Source organism: Bombyx mandarina, chromosome 07 (assembly GCF_030267445.1).
Source record: "Bombyx mandarina strain Sakado chromosome 07, ASM3026744v2".
Classification (NCBI taxonomy): domain Eukaryota; kingdom Metazoa; phylum Arthropoda; class Insecta; order Lepidoptera; family Bombycidae; genus Bombyx; species Bombyx mandarina.
In genome coordinates, this window is record NC_143214.1 from 11,239,075 (window position 1) to 11,266,792 (window position 27,718).

General features: G+C 37.2%; 1 protein-coding gene across 3 annotated transcripts in view; it reads right to left on the reverse strand.

Annotated features, from left to right (window-relative positions):
• Positions 1 to 1,495: 1,495 nt before the first annotated feature.
• Positions 1,496 to 27,718, reverse strand: part of bnl (fibroblast growth factor branchless) — a 278,176-nt gene continuing 251,953 nt past the window's right edge. For all 3 annotated transcript variants that reach the window (XM_028181499.2, XM_028181500.2, XM_089728771.1), the window contains exon 5: positions 1,496 to 7,777. In XM_028181499.2, the coding sequence (XP_028037300.2) occupies positions 7,280 to 7,777 (498 nt within the window). In that variant the 3' untranslated portion in view covers positions 1,496 to 7,279. The remainder of the gene's footprint in view (positions 7,778 to 27,718) is intronic.

Genomic DNA, 27,718 nt, shown 5'->3' on the forward strand with positions numbered 1-27,718 from the left:
TAATAAGGGACTTCGTTCCTATCCGGTGTCCCACGACACCACACATCTTTTTTTAAGTCATGTATGTATGTATGTATGCAATAATTATACTAACTAAGTTTTTCTACACAAAAGATTCCAAGAATTGAAATGTCGGGCAACTGCTTTGCCCAGCCTAAACAAAGTCAAACAAAATGATTAAAAATATTTCAGATTCAGAAGCCGTCGTGGCTTAAGAGATAAGACGTCCGGTACATTCGTATTGAGCGAATTGTACCTGTGTTCGAATACCAGGCGGTTACCAATTTTTCTAATGAATTACGTACACATCAAATGTTCACGATTGACTTCCACGGTGAAGGAATAACATCGTGTAATAAAAATCAAACCCGCAAAATTATAATTTTTGTAATTACTGATGGTAGGACCTGTTGTGAGTTCGCACGGGTAGGTACCACTACCCTGCCTATTTCTGCCGTGAAGCAGTAATGCGCTTCGGTTTAAAGGATAGGCAGCCGTTGTACTGTACAAACAGATACCTTAGAACTCATATCTCAAGGTAGGTGGCGGCTTTTATGCTGTAGATCTATGGGCTCTTTTATGCTGTAGTCTATGGGCTCCGGAATCTCAAATCGGAATCGCGACCCACTGAGAAGATCTGTCGAGAGACTCAGGGGGCTTTGTTATTGTATCTCAGTTATCGACGTGTACTTCGTATTAAATAAAAAAAAATAAAAAACGATAACGGTCTGCCGGATTCGAACACAGGCATAGTTGCATCGCAATACGAGTATACAGAACATTTTATATTATAGGCCACGAAATCTCTTAAGAAAATTTGTCGTGTCAGTTCACTCCAGTCGAACCTTCATAGGCGACAGGAGTATTCGGTCATTTTTAAGTAGGTACGGTTTTCTGTTGTTGTAAAAAAAAATTTTTTTTGGGATTTTATGACTTGGTATTTACAACCTTTAGGTCAACTCTCTTATTTTTCATAGCACATTCATAGACGTCATATAATGCCTATGAGTACATTCCATTAAATTGTTTGTTGTAAATAATGCAACGTGACGCAGATGATAATAAACGTCACATTTGAATTTCGAGCCTGTCATTTTCGCGCCGAGCGTCATTGTCGATTTTCAAATTATTTATGTATTTTATTAATTCAATAACAAAATAGAAAACACCAGTTCTCATATAAAAATCATTTAACAAAATCGTTTCAGCTATAAAAAAGTTCTGATGTTACGCATTAAAAACAGTCTAATTGAGAATATCTTCCTAGTTTTTAAGTCCGTTAAAAATCATATGGCCTGCGATGTTTTTATAGAAGGGTAACGGCACAGAATTCGCACCATAAGTTTCACAATATAATAAAAAACGAACGCTAGTAATTGTGTATGAATAATCAAACATTATTTTCTCTTGTGTTTGTGTAATACATTATTTACATTTCGGGTTCAAGAGCTTTCTTTCAGCCGTGTAAGGGTTGTGAAAAATAAAACTAGAGGAATGTATAGAATCATTTTATTTATTTGTCGGTATAAGAGGCTGTGTAAATTATTGTCAGATAGGTAGTTTCGATCGATTATTTTGACTATAGTTGGGTATAATCGAATTAAGAGCTACATTAAAAATCGATACTCGAAACTCATTATCGATTATGTTTTTAAATGCACTAAGCAAACGTATTTTTTTAAATATATAACTAGGCGTTGTAATAGTACATATTGATATTAATTAAGTAATACTGTTACTCCTTAAACACTCATTTAAGCTTCTTTTTTTAAAAATTATTGTTTTCAATTTAGAATCGCGGGAAAAATTAACTGTCAATTCTTGTAAAGTCTGTGTAGTGGCACGTGTTCATTGATTTTGTACTGTCGATTTGTAATATAAATATATCGGTTTGTATATTGACAGTCCATTCTCCCACGTTTCTTTTTCCATTCCGTCAAGTATTTCGTAAAAGTATTTACTTTGCAGCAAAAAAATAAAAATAAATTGTAAACCGGAAGTAAACCCAAGCGGGAATTTCATAAGTTATGGCACATGGACAATTAAATAATAAAAAAAACACTCTTATTTTTACACCGTCACTGATACAGTGGTTTACAAACTCAAATAAATCATTTTAAAATTACTAGTTTTGTAGAGACATGTAGGTATTTTCGATATAGGTTTACTTAAAATAAAATTTAAGCTACAAACATTTTTGGGACTTTTTTGTTGTATCAAAATCGATTAAAAGACAAAAAACACTGAAATTGTTTTTTTATTATTGTTTAATTATAAACTTTCTTCATCTTCGACTTAAGGTCTGGTAATTCTAAAATTTAAAAATATTTACATAACAAGCGAGGAATTTTGTTCGCTGTTTTGGCGCGATAATTGCAGTTCCATTTTTAAATAGTCAATATTTTTAAAAGACGTGAATCAGCCATTTTTATATTTTCTTTAATCTGAACCGTAAGGACGCTTGTTTTAAGAATATTTAAGTGCAATTAATTCTTTACGAAGATAGTAAAAACTGTGATTATTGATTGCTATAAAAGAGGCACATCCTACGTTATGTTCGTAGTTTAATTTTCATAATGTTTCAAGACCAAAAAAATACGATTTCCCAGAGTGATAAGTGGTTTATTATTATAGATATTATTATTAGAAATAAAATAATTGATATTGAGTTTGTAAGCGACGCATCTCGTCTAACCTGTCAGTTTCAATACGTTACAGCTAAGGCAGTATTATCAATGCTTAATATCCTTAAAATCACTATTCATATAAAACTACAAAACTATATACTGTAAGTAGAATTACTGTGTTTCGATCCGAAGTTATACTTCTTTTGCCGCGCTGTGGGTTGTAGTCTTTGTATTAGAAATATCAACCGTATGAAGTTAGCCGCCAAACATCAGTTAAGCTATGTTCAAAATTTCAAATTCGGCCATCTGAATTTCTCTTTATTCTGTTATTAAAATTAAATCTTCTTTATTTTAATTTTATGTGCGTATTAAATTAGATTAAATTTAAAAAAAAGCTCATCTTTTAGGCACGTTAAAGAAGCACAACTTCTTACGGGTGTCTACGCTTCCATATATTGTTTATATTATACATTACCACAAAATACTGCTTCTAAGCTATAACTAAAGATCGATTGGTGTTTTTTTTTTTTTACATACGATTCTAATAATCGATTTCATTGATTTTCCAATACGAAAACGACAAGGAATCCGACGCGATTCGATTCGATTTTGCTGAACGAGTAAATGCTTCACTAAATACAAAATTCAATGTCGTTTTTGTACTACATACTTTAACGTTAAACATAATATAAATAAGATAATGAATTCATTACACTACGCATTACAGTCGTTAAGCATTAAAAACAGCTCCTGTGTTTTGTCAATCAACGAACATTTTTTTTCTACATTGGCAACATTAGGGAATGTAAGCTAAAATTCTTAATTACTTTTTTAATTCATCATAAAAAAAACTGAGCTATGGCATACTTGTTTATTCTGTGCAATTTTTTTTTTTCTACATAAAAAGTAATTATAGACGTGATTGAAAGAAAAAAAGCTACTATTATACATTCGCATAGTAGAATTTTTATTAACCAAGATGCGAGAATAAACCGTTTACCCGAAGAAAATGCAGTTAAATAATTAGTAATTCCTAACCATTTTTTTTTTCTTTCTATAAATAAAAATACCGTTTCAACTTGTTACGATGTGTTAATCAATAGTTTGCACAATTTTATTCAGAAAAGGCCTAAAACGTCATTCAATTGACGTTGACGTGCGAATTAAGACTCGATCGGTAAATGTTCGCTGATTTAACATGAGATTCACACGTGCCTATTCCTTTGGCGAGCCCACGAGCTCGTATCGATGTCATAAGTCAATGACGTGTGAATCTAGGACAGGACGTGGCGAGTATGAAGGTTTCAGTCAAAGTAATGAGGTCGAATCCTTGACTTTTTTTTTTTAATTATAGCTAACAAAAATTTACATTCTTTCATACGTGCATGTTATTACGAAGACCGTAGCGTTTTATATGCGTTTTACGACGCCACCGAAATAATTTATCTGCTGATTCGAACTAATAACTCTGACGTCAGAATAATAATTAAAATGCGAGGATCGTCACTAAAGAGAATGTTACCGTCCATAATACATTCAATCACATTATTTGCAAATGCACCAATTACACCCTATACAAACCAGCACTCGTTGTACCTGAACAGACTTAAAATATACATATAATACAAATTAATATTTATATTTAAAAATAATAATTAAAAAATTGGCTCACTAAAAATACAAGCGTATGGAATCCTATATATCTACATTCGGTTGGAACTAAAGGGGACGAGAGAATTATATTTAAAAAAAAATACATCAACTAAAACGTTAATAAAATACGACATTCTCTAATGGAAAATTAAATAAATAAATTTACAATATAACGTACATACGCGTTATGCCGATTTATTTAGCGATGGAGTTTACAATTCAACACATTAACGGGAATTGACTTGTGTCGAACGTAAAGCTATGGACACACTGTAGGCCGCGATGGGCAAGCACGCGACACTCTATTAATGTCGTGATCATTCTACGTGATTTTCTGTACTAATTTTCCCATTCATGAAGCTTTCTATACGGGTGAAATTTCCACTGTTATCTTGTTACATTACCAGAAAAAACTACACCGATGTACTGCAAGCTCTGAAGGAATGAAAGCATTTTACAACATTATAAACGATACTGTACATAATCCTTTCGTAACAATTTATTAAAAAAAATAATTATATGGCTCTTCAGTTTCAGTTTTCGTTCTTTAATTCGTCTTGTTACTACTATAACAAGACCTCTTTGAATAGTATATGAGATAAATTGCATTCTATATCGCTTGATGAATTTCGTATAGCAACGCCAATGATAATAGGACGTGCTTGCCCATACTAGCCAGCTGTGTAGAAGCGCCTTAAACTATGTTGACATTTTGATTAAATTGCACAGATTATCTTTTACGATTGACATTTAAACAGGGATTAAACGTCACAACTGTCACATTCTGACTCGGTTCCCGCGGATTCCCGATATTGCGTTAAGATATTTAAAAGGTTTTCGATAAAAATATTTTCGAGTGGTCCGATCGGACCTGTTTCACTCACAACTCATTTACCTCCATCGTATCGACAAAAATTACTAACTAATAGTCACTTCATCGCCATTACGATTATCACTACGCACTCGAAGCAAAGACGAGTGTATTTCGACTTAATTTTCAACCTCACTGACTCAATAGTTCTATATAATTTGTATAGAAAATTAAATAAGAGATTGTAGAAGTGTGCCCGCTCGTCTAAGCTTCGATAAATAAGCTTAATAAATACAATAACAGAAGCGTGCCGCCCGCCACCTCTTCCTATCATAGCCTAGTCCGAAGCCAACAATACTATAATACTCAGTCCAATTATCAGTCAATTTCTTATGAAATTACACCTTCAACACACAATTTCTAAGTACTTTTTCGTTTGAGAATTACCAATGTGCTCATTTTTTTTTTTTAATAACCTTATAGATTAAACACCATTTCCAGGTATAATCTACATAGTTTTTTTTCATTTATTTTATTTACAATTGTATTAATAAAAACAAATGTTGAAATTTTGAGCAATCTACATACAAAAATTCTATGTTGTGTCCGCCATGATTCAAAATTATTAACTGTTTAGTTAATAAACATTAAAAGATTTGTTATGGATATTTCCAGAACTATTTTTGTGAAAGCGGAAACAATGCGACTAATTATAATACCTGAACAAGAAACTTATTAGTTTCTTATCGAATCTCGTTTAAATCAAACTCATATTATTAATTCGAGATTTTAATACCAAATTTTCAAACGTTCAAAGACGTAATCCGTATAAGATAAAGCAATTACGAACATAGCTTCTAATGTTATTAACGTCCAATTAGTTGGGAATTACAAATGGACTGAAAGAATTCAAAGCGAACGAACTGTTATGATACCCTCTGGTTCCTGGCTTTGCTTTCATCATCACCTTTCCCGAATAGCATCAGCAGTTATGATCCTTTATTAGAGAACAATCCCCTCCCTATCCAGTCAGTCCTATTCCTAATTCCACACGGCACGGTTGCCGTCATTAATCGTCGTGAAATCTTTATATTCATTTCGTCAATAAAATCTTTTTTAAAAACATATTTTTTCAATTCCGTATAACAGAACGCATTCGTAATTTCAAAACGAAAAGTATTTAGGCTAAATTTAATAAGACAGGAGTTCTACCACTGTTCCACCTTAAAATCAGATTACTTATACTATTATCTCGAATCAATTTATAGCTAACGTTTTAATTAATTTCGTGATAAGTAAGTGATTAACTTAACTATTTGAATAACGCGAATGTAACTAAGTAACACGAACTAGGAATAAAAAGAGAAATGAAATAAATTTTGGAAGCTTTGGTAATATTTAATGTTAATTAATATCAATATTTATACGGTACATCGGGCATTATTGTCGCACAACGATGCATGAGTATTTATTTTATTAAAACTCAATGTAAAAAAGAAGTTAATTTAAGGATCTTATGATATATTTACACTGATTTATTTCTCTAATCGTTGTCCATACGAGAGAGCACGGTGCTATTGACGCGGCGCTGATAATAAAATACTGTGCCTATAAAGAATGAGATAGAATCAATTTATAAAGTTCTTAGTTATGAGGAAGAGCCCTGAAGATCTACCACTCGGTGTTAAGTGATTAAGAGCCTATCGTTACTATAATCCGAATACCTAAAGGCTATGACGGCTACACGGAAGGAATCATATCGAGAAGTGAAAATGGTTATTTGGTTTTAGCGACATTTTTGCAGCTTTACAGGAGAGCTTTTTGCAGTTTGTAATTTTGAAAAAAATATCATAACGAAAAAAAAAAAATTTAACCATTTGAATGGAGTAAACCTAATTTCAGTTCAATTAAAAACATCAACCTTTGGATCCTGATACCAAATAAAACGCACCGTTAATTACAAAGATAAATGTCCCGTATAAAGCGAGATGTCACGTATTAAGCCAGATGTCGCGTATTAAGGGAGATGTCGGGTATTAAGCGAGATGCCGCTTAAACCAAATAGCTTTTCATTAATCGATATAGTCATCTGACTGGAAAATCGTTTTGTTGAGGGATTTTCAGGTGGAACGGTGGTAGTGGGTTAAAGCGACGCGGACGGCAGCCCCGACCGCGAGCAGGGCGGGGGTCACGTGCGACCGGCCGCCTCCTGCGCGGTCGCCGACCGAAAAAACTCGGCGTCAGTCGTGGTCGACATGGTGGACATCGTGGACTCGTCCCACGTCACCTCCGTCGTGGTGGTCGTTCCGTTTATGTGTTTTCTCCTCGACTTCGGATGGCGTTGCTTCTTTTTGGGGTTCTTCACTTTTTTGTGCTTCCGTTTGTGCCTCATGTTCTGAGGCTTGACCGAGCAGTTTCTGTGTTTGGGCGGGGGCCTCTTCAGCTTGCCCCTGTGCCTTTTGGGTGAGCAGTGCGTCTGATTGGGTCCCTTCCATTCTGTGGTCAGCGAGAGCACGTAGTGCGACAGCTTCCCCAGAGGCCGCGACAGTGGTATCTGCGTTCGCCTGGCCTTCCCGTTGCTGCCGAGGGCCACGTACGTCTTCTTCCCGGCTCGTATCCGCGAGTACGTGTTGTAGTTGTTCTCTTCTATATGCTCTTCGAAGACGCAGTCGTCCGATAGATCCCTCTGGAACAACAGAGAGAAAGAAAAACTTTAATCGATATTTTTGGCTTTTATACGTTTCATTAGAGAGAACAGTCGCGTTTGTATGATGATTGGCGAATGATAATCGCAACTGGTGTTCACAAGAACGTCAATGAAACCTAAGAATAAATTCTTCAGTATCTCTGTTAAATAGGGTGGCAATTCATTACGCCTCGTAAATAAAGGTCGTTAATGGTCCTTGGTGGACAAAACGGGCTTTATATAACGGAAGCTCCGTATAAGGCGGCGTCCAAACAAGCTCCCAGTTTGAATTGGGTCCTACAGTTATGTCTCCCGCCCCCGGTTTTCTAAGAGGCTCGAAATATCCATTTCCATCCATCCATTTATATCAATACGTGTAAGCGAAAACTTCGGGTGCGGGAGCATTATTGTTCCTAAAACCCATAGCCACAGCCCACTGAGTTTCTCGCCAAACCTTCTCTGTAGGTCGCGATTTCCGTTCCGATAACAGATTATCGACGGCAACCAGACAACCTCGCAAAAATAGCTGTGGTGGACAAGGCGAAAGGGAAAAAACTTCCGGCCGTTCACTAAGTCGTTGGATCAGGTCACCGCGCTCACCGGACTCTATGTTACAGCCGCCCTGAGTCGAAAACCGAACGAAGTGGAGGATGGTTGTACAATTTTGAAGTCGTCGTGGCCTAAAGGATAAGACGTCCGGTGCATTCGTATGAAGCGATGCACCGGTGTTCGAATCCCGCAGGCGGGTACCAATTTTTCTAATGAAATACGTACTCAACAAATGTTCACGATTGACTTCCACGGTGAAGGAATAACATCGTGTAATAAAAATCAAACCCGCAAAATTATAATTTGCGTAATCACTGGTGGTAGGACCTCTTGGGAGTCCGCACGGGTAGGTACCACCACCCCGCCTATTTCCGCCGTGAAGCAGTAATGCGTTTCGGTTTGAAGGGTGGGGTAGCCGTCGTAACTATACTGAGACCTTAGAACTTATATCTCGAGGTGGGTGGCGCATTTACGTTGTAGATGTCTATGGGCTCCAGTAACCACTTAACATCAGGTGGGCTGTGAGCTCGTCCATCCATCTAAGCAATAAAAAAAATAAAAAAAACAAAGAGCCATGAAGGCCTTTCAAGGACACGACCTTCAGCAATAAAGTGCGCGGCCAAGAAGAAGTATAGATTCTGCGAAGCACTGCTCTTGTTAGGGCTAGTGTTAGCAATTTTTCTCAGGTTAAGCTCGTCCGGGCGTAACTGGAATAGCCCCTTTGGCTACCAGTGAACAGGTAGGGGGAAAAGATCGTTCCGTCGTGCCTCACAAAGCCGCCGTTAAATTCAATCTGCGCTAGTTTGATATCGGAGCTCTCGCTGCAACCATGCGGAATTATACAAATTGATTTGTGGGCTTCATAATTTGCTATCGGGCAGCTCGCTTTGTTTGAGGCGCGAACGAGCCGATCGCGACATTCTTATAATTAGGACAAGCGTCATAACGATTCGGGCTTGTGATAGAATAGAAACATCTGCTCAGTTATTCGTGAATACATCTTTAGTTTGAGTTAATTTTAGAGAAAGATGCACAGAGTACAAAAACCTTTGATTGTTTAGAATGTTAAAAAAAATATTAAAACAGAACATATTGTTTTAATTGCTTTCTCTGTACTATGTATTTGGTTATTATCAAACGGTGTTGAAACTTGATACAGTTACGGTACATTTGTATTTTTGGTATTTCGGTTGATATTGTAGGGTATGTATGTAGTAAGCGTGAGCGAGATAGCGCGCGAGTACTTCTAATAAAATGTATGTAGTTCATAAGTTTTGTAATTATAATATTATAGGATGTCTGGCATTCATTAAATTGGCGAGATTAATTATCTGTGTCTATTTTTGGGCTTAAACGTTTTTTGGACTTTTTGGCGGGAACGCGAGGAGTGAAGTTCTGTGATTTGTTTTATTTTGTCTATTTAGTGTTTCTTCGGGTTTAAATGTGTAATAATGGTGGTTTATTAACCGTTTAATATCTGTGAAAGTGCACAAATGTGGGAAAATGAAACAAAGCCGCTGGACGTAACTTCTCGGGATCCTCCAAAAAGTCCACTGAAAAATCTTAGTAAATGACCACCATTTTACTGAGATTAGATTTCATCTCATATCATCTCATTTAATTTCATCCCAGTTAATTAATGTTTCAAATTAATGATTTTAATTTCATTTCACTCCATAATATCATTTTTCATAAAATTAAGAATATAGATTAAAATAAGACATGACTTAAAGGTGTCAGCTACCAGGTCATAAAATCTCTTAAAAAAAAATGAAACTTTTTTTTCTTGATTTGATTACTCTGGTTTGGACCGGTAAATGGAACGCAGTCATACAGCCAAATCTTTTGTAAACAACCAAAGCTTGCTTGATGTTTGAAGAGCATAATGAAATGGAACTGATTACGGAAATGAAATTTATTAAGGAATAAAATTTTATTAAATGAGGTAAGTTACAACAGGATTTTAGCCCTTGTATCAGTTGAAATGCAATTTAGTGAAACTACTTCAAGTTTAGCAGACTGTTTGGAAAAAAATTGAGAAGGTACGTACGTCCAGTGATTTTGTTAAATTTTTCCATATTTATGCACTTTCACAGATGCTAAATAGTTAATGAGTTACCATTATTGCGTGTCTCAAATCTAAAGAAACAGTAAATTAATGAACGTGCTCAGGTACACGCCAAAAGTATGGGATTCATTCGAAGCTCGACTTGCGGAATGAAGGCGATTTTTAGGCAGGCCTTTAGGTAGATTATAAATAAAATAATGATGAACATTATTTTAATCTGTGGCTGTTTAACAAGAAAAATTCAATTGGACTTTTTGGCGGGAACGCGAGGAGTGAAGTTGTGTGATTTGTTTTCTTTTGTCTATTTAGTGTTTCTTCAGGTTTAAATGTGTAATAATGGTGGTTTATTAACTGTTTAATATCTGTGAAAGTGCACAAATGTGGGAAAATGAAACAAAGCCGCTGAGCGTAACTTCTCGGGATCCTCCAAAAAGTCCACTGAAAGAGTTTCAGTAAATGACCACCGTTTTACTGAAATTATATTTCATCCCATATCATCTCATCTCATCTCATTTCATTTAATTTCATCCCAGTTGATTATTGTCTCAAATTAATCATCTTCATTTCATTTCACTCCATTTTATAATTTTTCATTATAAAAAAATTATTATAATAACATGACGTGATTAGGTTTGAGCCCCATGAGCTCAGTTACTAATTCGGCGAATCTAGAATAACCCCTCGAGCTTACTAGAATAGGTAGGAAAAAAAAAGTTCTTGGGACGATGGTGGCGTAATTAAATCCTTTCTTATTCACACGGATACGTCGTACCGTTATCAACAATTAAGTGATTAGACGATTCTTCCTAATTGTATCCAATTAAGTAACCCTTAAACGCGTTGTGTAGATAGACTCGTGGTAATGTTTTGATTATCAAGTCTTTTATTTGACTAGACGCTTATGGGGGCCGTCAGCGCAAAAGTGGCCTAACCCACAATTTTTTCGTGTTTGTGCTTATATTGCAATTTATTTGAAACATAATACATTTTGATGCAAAACCGGCATATCCCTAGTATCACGCATAGATAACAGACGGCTTTGTAAATATTACTTTTTGCGCGTATTGTCTTTGCCTACGAAGCAGTGTAAAATAAATTCAAACCTTGTTATCTCCATACTAATTATGGTAGGCTTAGGCCATTTTTGCACTGACGCCTCAATTATGCCCCTTGGCTATGTTAGGTGTTTCTCTACGGGATAGGGTGCGTAACACAGAAACACACAGAAGAACTGGTTTGTGTGACATAGCCATGTACTTGCTCGGACAAAATGAAAGTGGGCAGGTCACATAAGCCATCGCATTGACAAAAACTACATTTTTTTTTAACCTATGCTGATAGCCTTGAGAGGTTATTTCAGCTTCTCCTTGACGTGTAAGTGAGCTCACGGGGCTCAAACCGGAGTGTTGCTGGCCCTAGCAAGAGCAGTGCTTCGCAGAATCTACCACCGGATCGGAAACTCGACCCACTGAGAAGATCCAACGAGAAACTCAGTGGGCTAAAAACTACTAGAGTCGAGTCCTCATACTGGATATCGTGAGCAAACACACATGGACCGACGAACTGGTCAAAATAGTTGTTTAGGACTCGATATAAGCACCGATAGGTTTTTTTTTACATTTAAAATAATATAACGATTTATTTCAGGCTTATTTTCTTTATTTTATATTCTAGAACCATCGATAAAATACGATTTTCGTGGTCTGTCGTTATGAGAGAATATACTCAGTTATAAAAAAAAAAAAATTAAATCTTCCTACACAGCGTACATCTTTTTACTTATACAATACAACAAGAAGTTTTATCTTATCAAATAACTACTAAAATAGCCTACAATAATAGTCGAAGGACCCTAGAGATTGATTAAACAGCGCGAGAATCTTATCGATAATCGTTTAGAGATTGAGTTCCGATAAGGGTCGGTATCGATAAAGCGGTCAAAACTTTAATTAGTCGAACGATAATATTGAATTCAGTTTAACTTAAGTGGACTAGGAAGACTTTTTTTTATTAACGAACTTACAGCCTGCGTGTTTTTATTTATTTATTGCCCTTGTAATCAGACGAGGATACGGTCCACCTGAAGGTGAGTGGTTACCGTCGCTCATGGACATCAGCAATGCCAGGGGCAGAGCAAGCCGCTGCCTACCGCTTAATACCCTCCACAAACTTCGTTAGAAGAAGGAGATGTCATAGTACTTGGGAAATACCGATGTTGTTGCTTGGTTGCTATAGCCGACAGGTATACAGACGTGACTGCTTCCATTAACTACATTTTACTGGTGGTAGGACCTCTTGTGAGTCCGCACGGGCAGGTACCACCGCCTCGCCTATTTCTGCCGTGAAGCAGTAATGCGTTTCGGCTTGTAGGGTGGGGCAGCCGTTGTAACTATACTGAGACCTAAGAACTTATATCTCAAATATAGACCTCAAATTTCCAAAGTGAGTAGAGGCATTAAGGTTCTGATATCGATGTGTTTCAGTGGGTGTTTAATATCAGATGGATCGTTCGCCAATCTAAGAAATAAAAAAAGAGGAAAATCTTATCTGTGCGCGCTAACAAAACGCCCTACCACCGACATAATTACGCAAAACTTGTAAACGTAAACATAACATAGAAAGTTCAGAATTTATTACTTAAGAAACTTTGTTTGTAGGTCGAATAAAATAGTTATAAACAAATTGATAAGATTTATTTACGTGTACATTTCGTGGATTGCGCCGACGGATACAGATCTGATCTCGAGTTTTATTAATGACTATCAACAATTTTAATATCTATATATTAATACGTGAAGCAAAAACTTTGTATCCCTTTTTACGAAAATTGCGCGGATGGAGGAATATAAAATTTTGCACACTTATAGAGAATATAGAGAAGAAGTGCACAATGATAATATTTTTTTAAAATAATGCATGAAAGATACATTAAATCAATAAAGAAAACATTACACACACTGCATACCATGTATTTGACGCACACATGCACGCATCCTATTTGTTGTCAAACTTTTGTTCTTGACGTCTGTGGTCAAATTGAGAATAGATTAAATACATATTGTTTGTCTTTATTAATATATTTTTATAGTGTAGTCTTGGCGAAATTTGTGATTATAGAAGCATAAAATACAATCGTAATAATGTACAAACTTACAATTCCAATTAATTATAGTCGAATTTCGACTACTGCGGGACCTCTAGTACCGCTAATTGTTTCATCAGATGGACTAAATTTTTCTTGTTACACTACCAAATTACTCGAAATAAAACATGCACATGCATTGTGTCGGAATAGCTTAAGCGTGCTCAACTTGGCATTATTGGTTCGTGGTAAAAATAGAGAAGTTGCTTTTGAGGAATTTATGCGAATTCTAAAAATGTTCTAATATCGATTTTTTGAAGTGAAAACTTCTTTAGAATCGTTGTGATTTCAAACCGGATGCAACGGAAAAAACGACAGGTAAGAGACACAAATACAAAGAATGAGACAGAAATATACATACTATTTAATACAGCGCCATCTGTGAGATTTTTTAATACTAACGTGTGTATGAAAGCTCTTGTAGAGAATTTTAATTTAGGATTATACGTGAAATTAAAACTATCAATTCACAGAGGGCGCTACCTTACAATTATTTACTAATGACAAAATTTTACATATACTTAAGACGTTTAGGATAATTGTATTTTAATTTTGGAAGGTTTCACTTCTACCACGTGTGAATTGCACACATGTTTTTTTTTTTCATTTTCGACTAAAACAAGAACGACACATTTCATTGCAATAATTTATATGTTTTGCACGATTTTACGCGCGAATCTATGTACATACTCTGCTCGGTGATGTATTACCCAACACCTTTGTTAGTATAATTCGCGTGACGCGTTAACTTTATTTCCACAAATCGTTAGTGCACAATCAACAACTGTGTCACCCGGTGCATTCATAACATTAACATTTCATTGATTTATTTATTTATTTATAACTTTATATACTAGACAGTATAAAGGCGGACTTAATGCCATAGGCATTCTCTGACAGTCTACCTTAGGGGGGTGCAGAGATGAACCTTGGTAGGTGTAGTGTGATAGTGATATTACTTAAATATATGTGTATATCCAACATACATAATATTTATAGACACAAATACTCGAACTTAAATAAATACATATACATAAATATATACATATAAAAAAATATATATAAATAAATATTATCAATTAGATTATATCAATTAGATTAGATTTACTTAATATTTTAACAATAAACATTTTTAAGCAACATAATCTTTATATAACAAACTCACATTGCACCCTACATACACCCTAATGAATAAGTCGCTAAATAAAATAACGATTTTGAATATTAGCATAGATTTTCTCATCTATAGATCGTGCCAACCTGCGGGTCAAACACTTTAGAGTCGTGAATTATCGATGCAGATGATCGTAGCGATAGTTGCCCCGCACTAGCGCGGCTATCGCCTACCATCTTTATAGGATAGAGGCGCATCCCTTGCGGTTCACGTGTCTTCTGTTAGGATATGACGAAATTAAATTTTACTGGCTTTGTTTCTAGTAGAATTATGACCCCACTAATAAGAGTTTTTTTCACACTCTGGCTTTTGAATTTATTAAGGTCAATTCGTAGCGCCCCGGAATGTTTTTCGTTTCCAAGTTTGAAACGATTTGATGATAAATTTATGTTAATCTGTTCACAGGAAATATAATAATACATGAAAACAATAAATAAGTACTAATATTGGTTATTAAAAATCAATTTGCTGTCGTAATGATATCAAACAATCAGAATAAATAAAATAGTATTTAAAAAAATGTATGATATAAAAATGCTCTTAATATCCTGATATTATCAAAATAACCCTACAAGTACTCATATCTGTTCATAAAATATTTATAACTACTGATACCATGCACCCCACGATTTTTTTACAATAAAAACATTTTTTCTTACACTATTTTTAATTCAAATTTATTAAAATTAATGTTTCTATTTTTTTATTGGATTTTCTATAAAAGCGTATTTTTTTGTTTTTTTAAACTATTATTTATTTTCCATTTTTAAGTTGAATTTAATTTTTTTCCATTATTATTATTTCTATTTTTTTTTAATATTGATTTGTCATCGGTCCTTATTAAGTATATTCCAAATTTCGAGTTAATCCAACGTTTTGAAGGGAGTCAGTCAAATAATGTTCAAATTCCGTTACATACTAACATACATACGTCTGAAGCTAATAAAAGCGCACTAATAGGTATTCGCCTGCGGCATTCGAACACCGTTGCATCGCTAGATACGAATGCACCGGACGACTTATCCCTTAGGCCACGACGACTTCGCAGACTTTTGCTTTTTTAAATGTGTTCATTGAGCGTATCGTCGCTACGTTCTGACTGCACGAGACACCCACGGCCCTATGATAATGGAGTCGGTACATTTATCACCCCGCATAAACATGTACCCGACACGGACATAGCCCGGTACCAGTTTATTCAGCTTCCGTACTTCCTCGACAAGAGAAATGCATTAAAGTTTAATGCCGAGAGCGTTGGTTCGTTATTTTGTGACTTTTGTTTTTGTGCAGCGAAATATCTATAGAGTACGATGTGAAATCAATGAAATCGATATGTTTTTAATCGAAAAGCCCGCGATGCATGCTAGGCATTGTGAATAGGTGTTTTTTAATACGCTTTTATTAGCTTTTTATTTATTTATTACTTAGATGGGTGGACGAGCTCACAGCCCACCTGGTGCTCAGTGGCTACTGGAGCCCATAGATATCTACAACGTAAATGCGCCACCCACCTTGAGATATAAGTTCTACGGTCTCAGTATGGTTATGACGGCTGCCCCACCCTTCAAACCGAAACGCATTACTGCTTCACGGAAGAAATAGGCAGGGTGGTGGTAGCTACCCTTGTGAGTCCAAGAGATCCTACCACCAGTAAAAAAAAAAAGAAAAAAAAAAAAGAAAACAGAAAAGAAAATCGACTATAACAAGGCAAAATGATATCAATTGCATATTATTAATTATTAAGAATAACTCCAAAGTAACTAGTCAAATCTTGGTAAAAATTTAATTGGAACTACATGAGAAGCATTAGCTTCCAAATGAAATACAATATAATTTTCAAAATCAGTTCACTCAAACATCAAACAGAGTTCCGTTTTTGATAGCCTCCTACTTTTTAAAATCGGTTAATAACTCATATTTCTGTCGTTATAAATTCTGACTTAACGGGTAAAGTGGTCGGTCATGGAATTGCAATTTCAACCCATGAGGTCAAAAACGTGTGGCTACATTCATGCTCTATGACCTTAGGAATCGCTGCATGAAACTTTGAATAGGTTTGCTCGTACGAAGAAAAAAACTTACTAATCTATATATATAAAAGAAAGTCGTGTTAGTTACACTATTTATAACTCAAGAACGGCTAAGCTGGTTTGGCTGAAAATTGGTGGGGAGGTACCTTAGAACCAGGAAAAAGACAGAATACTTTATCCGTCTTGCATGCGCCATGACCATAAACAAATCACATGGCCAATCCTTAAAGGTTGGTGGTCTGAATCTAGAAAATCCATGTTTTTCCCATGGTCAATTATATGTGGCATGTTCACGGGTCGGAAGACCATCTGCGTTATTTGTTCTTGCACCCGATAATAAAATGGAAAATGTCGTCTATCACAAGAGTGGAACCCATGCACTAAAATGCACATGGCCGATAAAGAATCATTAAAATACTTGCTTTTTTAATTTACATTAATTATCCAAAAAAAAAAATTGACCTTGATAAAATCAAAAGTCTGCTCATTTATTGCCTCTAAAGCGGAACAAAGTTCGCCGGTTCAGCTGGTAAAAATGATAAATTAGAATATACGCTACAAATTTTTAAAATTTTAAAACCATAGACTAAAATATCTTACCGGCGACCAGAGTTATCGAGTGAAACCCGCGACATTATGCTACCCTGTACAACATAAATCGCGCGGATCTAGTCTTTCCTAATTGACATATTTATTGCATTGTAAATAACTCCCGATGTAAGTAAATTATTGTACATTTCTAAATTAACTTTTACTTTGAATATTATCCCTTTAGAGTTTTTAAATGGTCCATTTGTTTTTACGGAGCACATACTAATTTATTTCGATCACGAATCTGCGGCCATGTTGTCTAAGTTTGACGTTTGAAAGACGCATTACACTTTTTGTGTTCTATGTTAAACACGACACAGCTATCGCAATTATACGGTTGAATTACGCGCCACGTAGATTTTATTCAATAGCTTGAGTATCAGTAGCTTGAGTGCGTAGACGATCTCATGGCGTTTGTGTTTGTGGCTCATTGACATCATATGTTGAGGACGACGTGCAAGCTAACCCATGCATCAGCCCGCTGAGTTTCTCGCCGGATCTTCTCAGCGGGTCGCGATTACGATCCTGTAGTGGATTCATTCGGAAGCAGTTTCTCTTGAGCTGTTAGGTCTCCTTCGGAGGCGCTCGGGCAGCTGTTAGCAAATCCCACTCCTCCTGGCTGAGCCTCTGCTCGCCCACCTGTCCTGGTGAAACTGGAAAGGCCTCCAGGCCACCAGTAATCCTTCAATTATAAAAAAAATCATATGCTGCTGCTACTTGGTATGTGAGGAAGAACGATTTTAAATATTTGATTTTGATAAAGTGTTTTCTTTTTGCCTATCTATCTGACAGTAGCGCCGTGGTATCTTGACTTCGTCCTGCCAGATAGGCAAAGGATAGGGGCCTTATCTTAAAGGAGTTTATAATAGAAATAATAATGTCGAGTCCTTGTCTTTTTTACCTAGTACTAAATTTAAATACTATTGTTGTGCATATCTGCGTTAGTTAACTTTTTGTACAAAAGATCGATTCGTGCTACATCCAATTTCAGCCAAAATTTAGCAACATTGTAAAGTAACCTAATGAATTAGTTAATTTCCAAGAAACTATAGATCGGAATAGATAAAGAGATTGATGATACCGACATATCACGTTTCTTGGTACTCTTTATGGGATCCATCAAAGATTCCTAATAGGTGGAATTAAACAGTGCCATATTTAGACAAATGACCTGAGAATAAAATTTGCAAACCCCCTCGCTTCCAAAAATGGGTATGGCATATAATATTATTTAGACTTGGCATTGCTGAGCAACGGTAGTCACTCATCAACAGGTGGGCCGTATGCTCGTCTGCCTGGAAAGGCAATAAAAACAAAACAAAATGTCTATATAGATGTTTGTAACTAAATCACGCCAAAAATACTAAGCGGATTTGAGGGTAATTCTGCAAAAACATTGTTGATTATTACATGGATTTTTATATTTAAAACTCATGTATATGACAAATTAACCCCGGAAACATTTACTTAACGTTCGTATTCCGTCAACGTGATAAAAAGTGCTATTAATTATATTTTTACCTTCTTTTTTTATTGCTTAGATGGGTGGACGAGCTCGCAGCCCACCTGGTGTTAAGTGGTCACTCGAGCCCATATACATCTACAACGTAAATACGTCACCCAATTTGAGATATAAGTTCTAAGGTCTCAGTATAGTTACCACGGCTGCCCCACCCTTCAAACCGAAACGCATTACTGCTTCACGACAGAAATAGGCAGGACGGTGGTACCTACCCGTGCGGACTCACAAGAGGTCCTACTACCACCTGTAAAAACCTCCCATAACTTAGTCCGTGCCTGTCCACTAAAATCTTTAATATTTGTAGCCTGTTACATCTGTCGTCTGCGAATCTAGTGTCAATTTATTCGACATCGGCGCTTTTGTGTCGGCGCTCGAAATGGCCAACCACAACGCGTCCAATTAAGGGACAAAATTAACTTTAATCTAAGTTCTTTTGATTCCGAAATTGTTAAATTATAATTGAAATCGTCTGAATCGTTCACCGTTTGGGCTTTCGGCTGATTTGGTGTTTAGTTTATTTATATTAATTTATTTCAGATATTACATCCATTAAAAATAATATTTCACATAAAATATATTATATAAAAAAATAGCAACAAGTTCAGAATAAAATTAAAATTAGTGTCATAAGATACAAATTACCAAAAAAAAAGTGCGTGCGTACAAAGTACACATGTCAGAAGTAAACCTTTTTTGGCGAACTAATTTATAAGTCTTGCTTATATTTATACAAATCTAAAACTAGATTTCCGAGACTTATGGCCATTTTCACCGACATTTAGGGATCCCTTAACTGCATTTAAGGAGCCCCTAATTAAAAATTCGTTTTCACCAACCTTTAGGTATCTCCTAAGTTCTTAAAAGGCTCCCTAAATTTAGGAACCCGATTTTTCGTTCCTTAACTGTCTCCTAACTCTAGAAGACAGTTTTATGTCTGCTGTCATCTATTTCAATACATAACATTCAAAAGGTTTGAAAACCATTTTTACAATGGATGATGATTTAACTCTATTTTTAGAAAGTTTGGAAGCAGTTGAGTCTTTACAGTTAGTTTCTAGTCATTCTGTACTTAAAAGGCCGCGCTTGTATTGTCAGAGAACTGAAGATTTCGGAAAATACGATGACAAAGACTTTGTCTTTAGGTAGAGACTGTGCTATTTTTATTAGAAAAAAATTTTTTTTTACCTTATAGATGAAAAGTAAGGTTTTTGGAGAGAACGAGTGTTTGAGTAAATTTTAATTACCGCTCTATGGGTATAAAATAAAAACTAATAAATAGCCAATTCTAAATTCATGTTCATTATAGCTCTTGCTACTATTTTAATACCAACTGAAAGAAAAGAAAGTTAATATTTGCAGTCAGGTTTTACTCATTTACCTATAATCTTTAGTTAAGTAAAAATAAATTATTATTTTAAATTACATTTTAATTATTGATGTAAGACTTCATTCTTAATTTCGTCTTCCTTTGCTGCTGCCTCTAATGAGTACTTGTAAAACTTTCTTTTATATTCTAATTCTTCCTGAAGAAGTTGTCTTTTATGTCTTCTATATCCTCTTTCTTTTTGTTCACGTTTTGAAAACTTGTACAAAGCGAGGACATAGCCCCTGTCCTCTCATTACTGACGATAATCGTGGTCGTCTCTTTGACCATAGTGGTGTATTATTTGTACTATAATTCTGATAATTTAATTATTGACATTCAGGACTAAAGTGCGTTATTCAATTTCATATTTATATAACAGATTGAGTTTTTTTTAAATAAATTATATACCAGAGACGTATAATTATGATTTTTTGTCATTAATATTTATTATTCTTTTATTTGATGGATATTTTAAAGGTAATCGCGGATCACATATTTTTATCGATAAAACAGAACTCAAATCAAAACATTAAAACGTTACCTAACTAAGAAACTCCTTAAAACTTAGCACAAAGCATGGTGAAAATGAATTTAGGTAGGTGGTTGATTTAGGTAATCTCCTGTCTAAAGTGTTTCCTACGTAGGACCACTTTGGGAACTTGTCGGTGAAAACGGGCATTAGAGGAAGGGAAAAAGGAAGATATGTTCCCGCTAAAAGTCTGTCAAATGTCAATCTCAAACCTCAGTGTTGACAGTCACATTATGTTTAGATTTCTAAATTGTAAATGACTAATATTTTGCCAATTGAATTGACTAATTTAATTTCATGCTATTTGATTAATGTTCCAAATTCTTTTCATTTCATTTCAATTCCTATTAACATTTTTCACAAAAAAATTAGAAACTATTAGGCTGTATGGTATGATACATTTGCCTTTCCAGTTGGAAAAATACAACAACTACTACTACTGACATTTGACAAGTACTTAATTTCAATAGTAGTTGATGTCACTTCCGTTGCATACCTGCGGGAGGTTCTGTAAAAATTTTACCCCCATGCGCCTAAAGAAGTTTCACTTCAAAAATTAATTTCAAAATTACCTTAACTTTATACTATAACCTTATAAATATTACTTAAGCCGGCTTTGAATGTAATGTGACGTATTTAATGTAAAATCAATTTTGTTTTTATAACTTTAGTATATTTTCTTTTCCTCTTCTCTTTTTTTATTTGGTTTCCGCGATTCCTACATATAATTAAAATTACATTTGCAATATAATCTCATGTTTATTATTACCGACTTTTTACCGAAGAATCGACTAAATCTTGTGGAACAATGTCGAAAGCAAATTCTAATGATAGCTCCCAATGCTGTATCGTTATGAGGTACCATTCTTCATGGCGATAAGCAAATTGGGTGCGCGCCTATATTCTCATGCCCAAAGGTTTAGCTATGTAAATCATAGACTAGCCTGGTGGTAGGACCTCTTGTGAGTTCGCACGGTTAGGTACCACCGCCCTGCCTATTTCAGCCGTGAAGCAGTAACGCGTTTCGGTTTGAAGGGTGGGGCAGCCGTTGTAACTATACTTGAGACCTTAGAACTTATATCTCGAGGTGGGTGGCGCATTTACGTTGTAGATATCTATGGGCTCCAGTGACCACTTAACACCAGGTGGGCTGTAAGCTCGTCCACCCATCTAAGCAATAAAAAAAGGAAGCCTGATCTGTATTATTAGCACTGTTAATGACATTAGTGACGGTTACGATTTAAACGGACAGCCAGTCTGCTAATGTAAGTTATATCGTTATTTTTTCCAATATGCTTAAATTTGGTTTATTTCGCGATTAGGAAGAATAATGAAAGGTTAATGTTTAAAAGGTTACAGACAAACCGAATTAATAGTTAGTTGTAACACGCACTGACATTTAAACGATTTTATTGCCAGAATAAATAAAATGAAAACATTAATTTGGCAAACGTATTATTAGATAATGTAGACTTGATAATTATACGTTGTTGTGAGATCTTCAAACAATGGTTTTTGTTTGATGTCTAGACGGCTAGCCTTCGTATCTATTGTCGATCTATCTATTTAAGAGGTTTTTGGCAGAAAAGAAAAAAACATATGGATGGTGGGGCGTGTTGTGAGACCACCGGGATAGATATCTCCGTCTTGCCTATTTTGCCATCGAAAGAGGCATACATTCTGATTAGAAGGGTCTGATGTCTCCAGATCAGCATCCATGTATTGAGGACCTAGTAACCTCTTAAAACTAGGACGTTTAAGAGACGATGAAAAAGAAAATATCTTCCACCGTTATATTGCTTAGAAGACCGGACCTGATAAAAAAAAAATTCACTAAGGATTACTGATACCCTGGAAGCCCTTTCAGTTTCACCAGTGCTGGTGGGCGAGCACGGGCTCAGCCAGGAGGGAGACCTGGATTTGTTGTTCAGAGCTTGTATTGAAACAAACTTGTATTGAAAATGTCATCTGTCAGATTTAAGTACCTGTCAAATATCTTGTGTTCACTACGGTATTAAAAAAAAGAGGAAAGTCTTAATTAAAACGAATTAAGTGTGTGTGTATTAATTAAGTGTGTATTTTTATGTGTATATATTGTTTTATATCTTGTAATATGTATATATTATTATGTGTAATGTTTATTGTATGCACTAGGTTTGTGTTCCTAATTCTTCTTTCCCTTTTGCGGGCCTACTGGAAGAGATTTCAACATCAAATAAGTAGTGCCCTTGTACTCTGTATCCTTATTGTCGTGTTTCTTCTAACAGCCGTATGTACAAAATATATTAAATAATTAAATAACTAAATAAGTATACTAAAAAAAATCTAACTAATTCAAAATGGCCACTGCAGAAATATGGCCCGTCTCATATTTTCTATCTTAACGATACAAAACAAAAAAAAAAAACTTTTGTTCTCTTTTAAAACAAAAGATATAAAAAGGGAATGAAGAGATAAAATGTTTATGATCGGATAGGATGTGATTGTCGCCGTGGCGCGCTGTTTATGGTTGTTTAATAGCTAAAGTATTAGGTTAGCTTACTTTGGTTTCATTTATAGATCTGAGAGACTACTTAATGATATAGGGTAGGTCTTCATTCTATTTTTATTTAAATTTTATTTATTGCATTGATGGATGAACGAGCTATCACAGCCCCCTAGTGTTATGTGGTTACTGGAGCACATAGACATCTATAACGTAAATGCCGCCACCCACCTTGAGATATTAGTTCCAAGGTCTCAGTATAGTTACACCGACTGCCCCACCCTTCAAACCGAAACGCATTGCTGCTTCACGGCAGAAATAGGCAGGGCGGTGGTACCTACCCGTGCGGACTCACAAGAGGTTCTAGCACCAGTATAAAATTCTAATTCTAGTTCTAATGAAAATTTTACCTTATTGTTCGAGTAATAAACAAGTATCCTGTTAATATTTTTGCAGTACAATTTTTCATTGAAAATTGCAGATTGAAATAATTACTAATGAAAATTAAACAATGATTGTTAAGTCACCGAGTTTCTCGCCGGATCTTCTCAGTGGGTCACGATTCCGATCCGGCGGTAGATTCTGCGAACACTGCTCTTGCTAGGGCTAGTTAGCCATTCTCTGAGGTTGAGCCCCGTGAGCTCACCTATCCGTCCGGACGTAGTTAGAACAGCCCCCTTTTTTTTTTTTTTTTTTTTTTTTCTCGGGCCGGGGGCCGAACCTCCTACGAGGTCCCCGCGCCTAGGGGGCGCGCGGGGTATGTGAGACTCAACGATCTGCAGGTGTTGAGAGCAGATCGCGGGCCCAAGGATTTTAGGGCCCACCCACTAAACGACTCCCCTGCACTCTTACACCCGACGTCCGATCTCCGTCCGGGGTCAGAACCCGTTCAGAGTAGGGGGGTTCCCGCGGTCAACACTACAACCAGACACGCGGCGCCACCCCGAGGACGCCCGACCGACGGGTCGTCGAGGCGATAGTCGACGACCAACGACGTCGGTCTCCGCGGTACGGCGGCCCTACCAGGCCGCCCGGGCGGTGCCGCTGGTGTTCCGGGATACCCCGCTGGGCCAGAACCAGCCTGCCGGGTCGGAACGCGATACACCGCCGACCGGGTTGCTCTTCAACAGTATGTTCGGCGACGACAGCGACGACGAAAATGCGGACCGCATCGCAGTCCGCAGCCGCCGACGCGCCGTCCCGTCCTCCTGGTGCCAGCGCGCTAGAGTGACGGTAGCGTGCGGCGCAGCCTCAACCCCCTTAGGTCGCCCCGTGACCATCACCGGGAGGAGACTGCCTCCTCATAGGGTAGAACAGCCCCCTGGCTTAACAACGTTTAGGTAGAAAAAAATAATGAGAATTAATTTAGTTTTATTGTGACATCAAAAAAAATCGATCATTTTATTAAAAGTTAGCGGACCCGGCAGACTTCGTAGTGCCTCAATCGACAAATAAAAGACCTAAACTTATGTATAAAATAAACTTAAAACAGACAAAAGGAATCCGTCCGACGGGGGACACATCAAAGTGAAAACAAAACTGTTATTTTTATGTAATTCCGAGCATTTTTATATTTATCTACCTTTTAAACCTTCCCTGGACTTCCACAAATAATTCAAGACCAAAATTAGCCAAATTGGTCCAGCCGTTCTCGGGTTTTAGCGAGACTAACGAACAGCAATTCATTTTTATAATATAGAATAGATAGATTAACAAATTAAAACCGTTGAGCAGGCTCAAAAATTTACAAACAAAATCTTGTTCCCGACAAGTAGTTAATTAAAAAATAGTTAATTAAAACATAGTAACGCCATGTATCCCAAACAACAAACATACATATAATACGACTTTTATATTTTATAATAAGTTATTTAAGAACTAAGCCGTCTCTATTCCTTTAACTAATCGATCGAGCGATACGAATATTAAACAAAAACCTCAAAAAAAAATCGATATCATTATATGAATCATTATAAAATTTATATTGACTTTGTAATCTCATAATCTAGGGGGAGAGAGAGAGAGAGAGAGTCGTTAAATTTTATCCCTTCGATATTACACAGGGAATCATTTACGTGTTTTATGTAGGTATGTTTTTTTTTTTTTTAATCTGTTCTATGTTCTCTCCTTAGGTGATAATTAAGTTGTGTATTTATTCTACACTAGAGGTCCCGCAGTAGTCGAAATTCGACTATAATAATTAATTGTAAGTTTGTAAACTATTATGATTGTATTTTATACTTCTATAATCACAAATTAGGCCACACTAAAAAAATATTAATAAAGACAAACAATATTTAATCTATTCTCAATTTGACAACAGACGTCAAGAACAAAAGTTTGACAATAAATAGCATGCGTGTGTGCGTCAAATACATGGTATGTAGTGTGTGTAATGTTTTCTTTATTGATTTATTGTATCTTTTATGCATTATTTAAAAAAAAAATTAGCATTGTGCACTTCTTCTCTATATTCTCTATAAGTGTGGAAAATTTCATACTCCTCCGTCCGCGCAATTTTCGTAAAAAGGGATACAAAGTTTTTGCTTCACGTATTAATATATAGATAAGTTTATAGTTTTTTTTTAATAAAATTTTTATGTGTTAATTTAGATACGTCTTAAAATTTATATCAAATACTTATATAGCATGATGTTAGGATATGCAGCTCCAATTCCACACAGGCAGTAAAGTAAAGGATAAAGAAATACGATGAAAAGTGTGTTCGGTATCTGTCCTTGGTAATGACCAAAGACCCTGTATAAGAGAATGTTGGTCCAAATATGTTTAATGAGCCGTTTTTTTTTAAATTGCGTTAATATAGGGTGTTGATCGGATGTTTAGCGGCTCTCCAAGCGGTCGGCAATCACTTTGAACAGGTAGGTCAAAGCATCAATGCCATTGCTGTTTCCACCATAATAATTCAACAGGACCGCTAGCTTAAGACAATGAAAAAATTATAATATCGGTAGTATTTAAAATAATAAATAGCGCGAACTAAACTTCAACTAACACGTAAGGATGTATAAATCTATATATATAAAAGAAAGTCGTGTTAGTTACACTATTTATAACTCAAGAACGGCTGAACTGATTTGGCTGAAAATTGGTGAGGAGGTAGCTTAGAACCAGGAGAAGGACATTTTTTTTTTTTTTTTTTTGGTCAGGAGGAAATCGCCGGACTTCCGCCCTTTTCTGGGGATACTGGGCGGGGTATGTCAGAGTCGAACTGACTAAAACCTCCTGTCGCTCAACAACCAACGTCCAAACCTCGCATGAGACAGAACTCATGACAAGGCAAAGGGGGGAAAGTGAAGCGTTTAGTGCGGAGCACATCTCTCCCATCACCCTCCCCCTCGGGACGCCGGACTGGCGGTCGTCGGCGCCACGACCACCAGCCCTCTCGGTCGGCAGACTGTCCGAAGCCCGCCTAGATGGCGCCGGTTAGAGTGGGTTACCCTACGGAATACCCCGCTGGGCCAGAACCAGCGTGGGTCGAGGATAGCCAGCCTTCCATCACCCGGATGCTCTTGCGTAAAACGCGTGCAGAGCAGCTTGCACGTCGTCTTCTTAGGCCCCCCTCGCCGGTCCCCAGACCGACATGTGAGGGGGACCCGAAACACTTAGAGGGCCAGGGCTTGGGCGAAATCCGCCTCCCTGGCCCCCGCTCGACGGCGGCGGGATTGTGCGTCTCTCACGCGCCCCGCCGCCTCCTTCTGCGAGATGGTGCACTCGCAGAAGTCGAGCATCGCCTTCCACGACTCGTCGTCGCCGAGCATCGATGCCACAACACTCGGCAACGACAAGTCGGTTCCTATTTTTGCGACGAGGACACGGCGCCACCCCTCCCATGCGGGGCAGGCGACGAGCGTATGCTCTGCCGTGTCCAAGTCGCAACCACAATGGTGGCACTCTGCCGTCGGCTCGGCTGTGATCCGGTGCAGGAACTCACCGAAACAACCATGCCCAGTGAGCACCTGCGTAAGCCGGAAAGTGAGGCGTCCTCTGTCACGATTCACCCAATCCACAAGGACCGGGCGAATCGCCTCGACGGTCCTACGACCAGCCGAAGGATCAGCCAGCCGTCTGGACCATGACTCCAGCACGGACCGCCGAGATTGGGCCCTCCGTGCTCTGACCACACTGGGGCTGGGACGCGCCACGCCCCGGGCACGAAGTTCAGCCCGCCACCTATAGTCAGCGGCGAGCGCCTCCGCTTCCAGAACCCAAGGCGGCGTCCCAGCCAGTACACACGCCGCCTCAAAGGAGATGGTGCGATAACCACGGATGACCCTGACCGCGATGGTGCGTTGCGGCCGTTGCAGCAGCTTCGCCACCCCCACGGCCAGGGACTGGCCCCACACGGGCGCCCCGTATAGGGCCATTGATCGCACCACCCCCGTATAGAGACGGCGCGTCACCTGGTCAGGCCCCCCGACGTTGGGCAGAAGCCGGCTTAGCGCGCCGGCCACCCCCAACAAACGA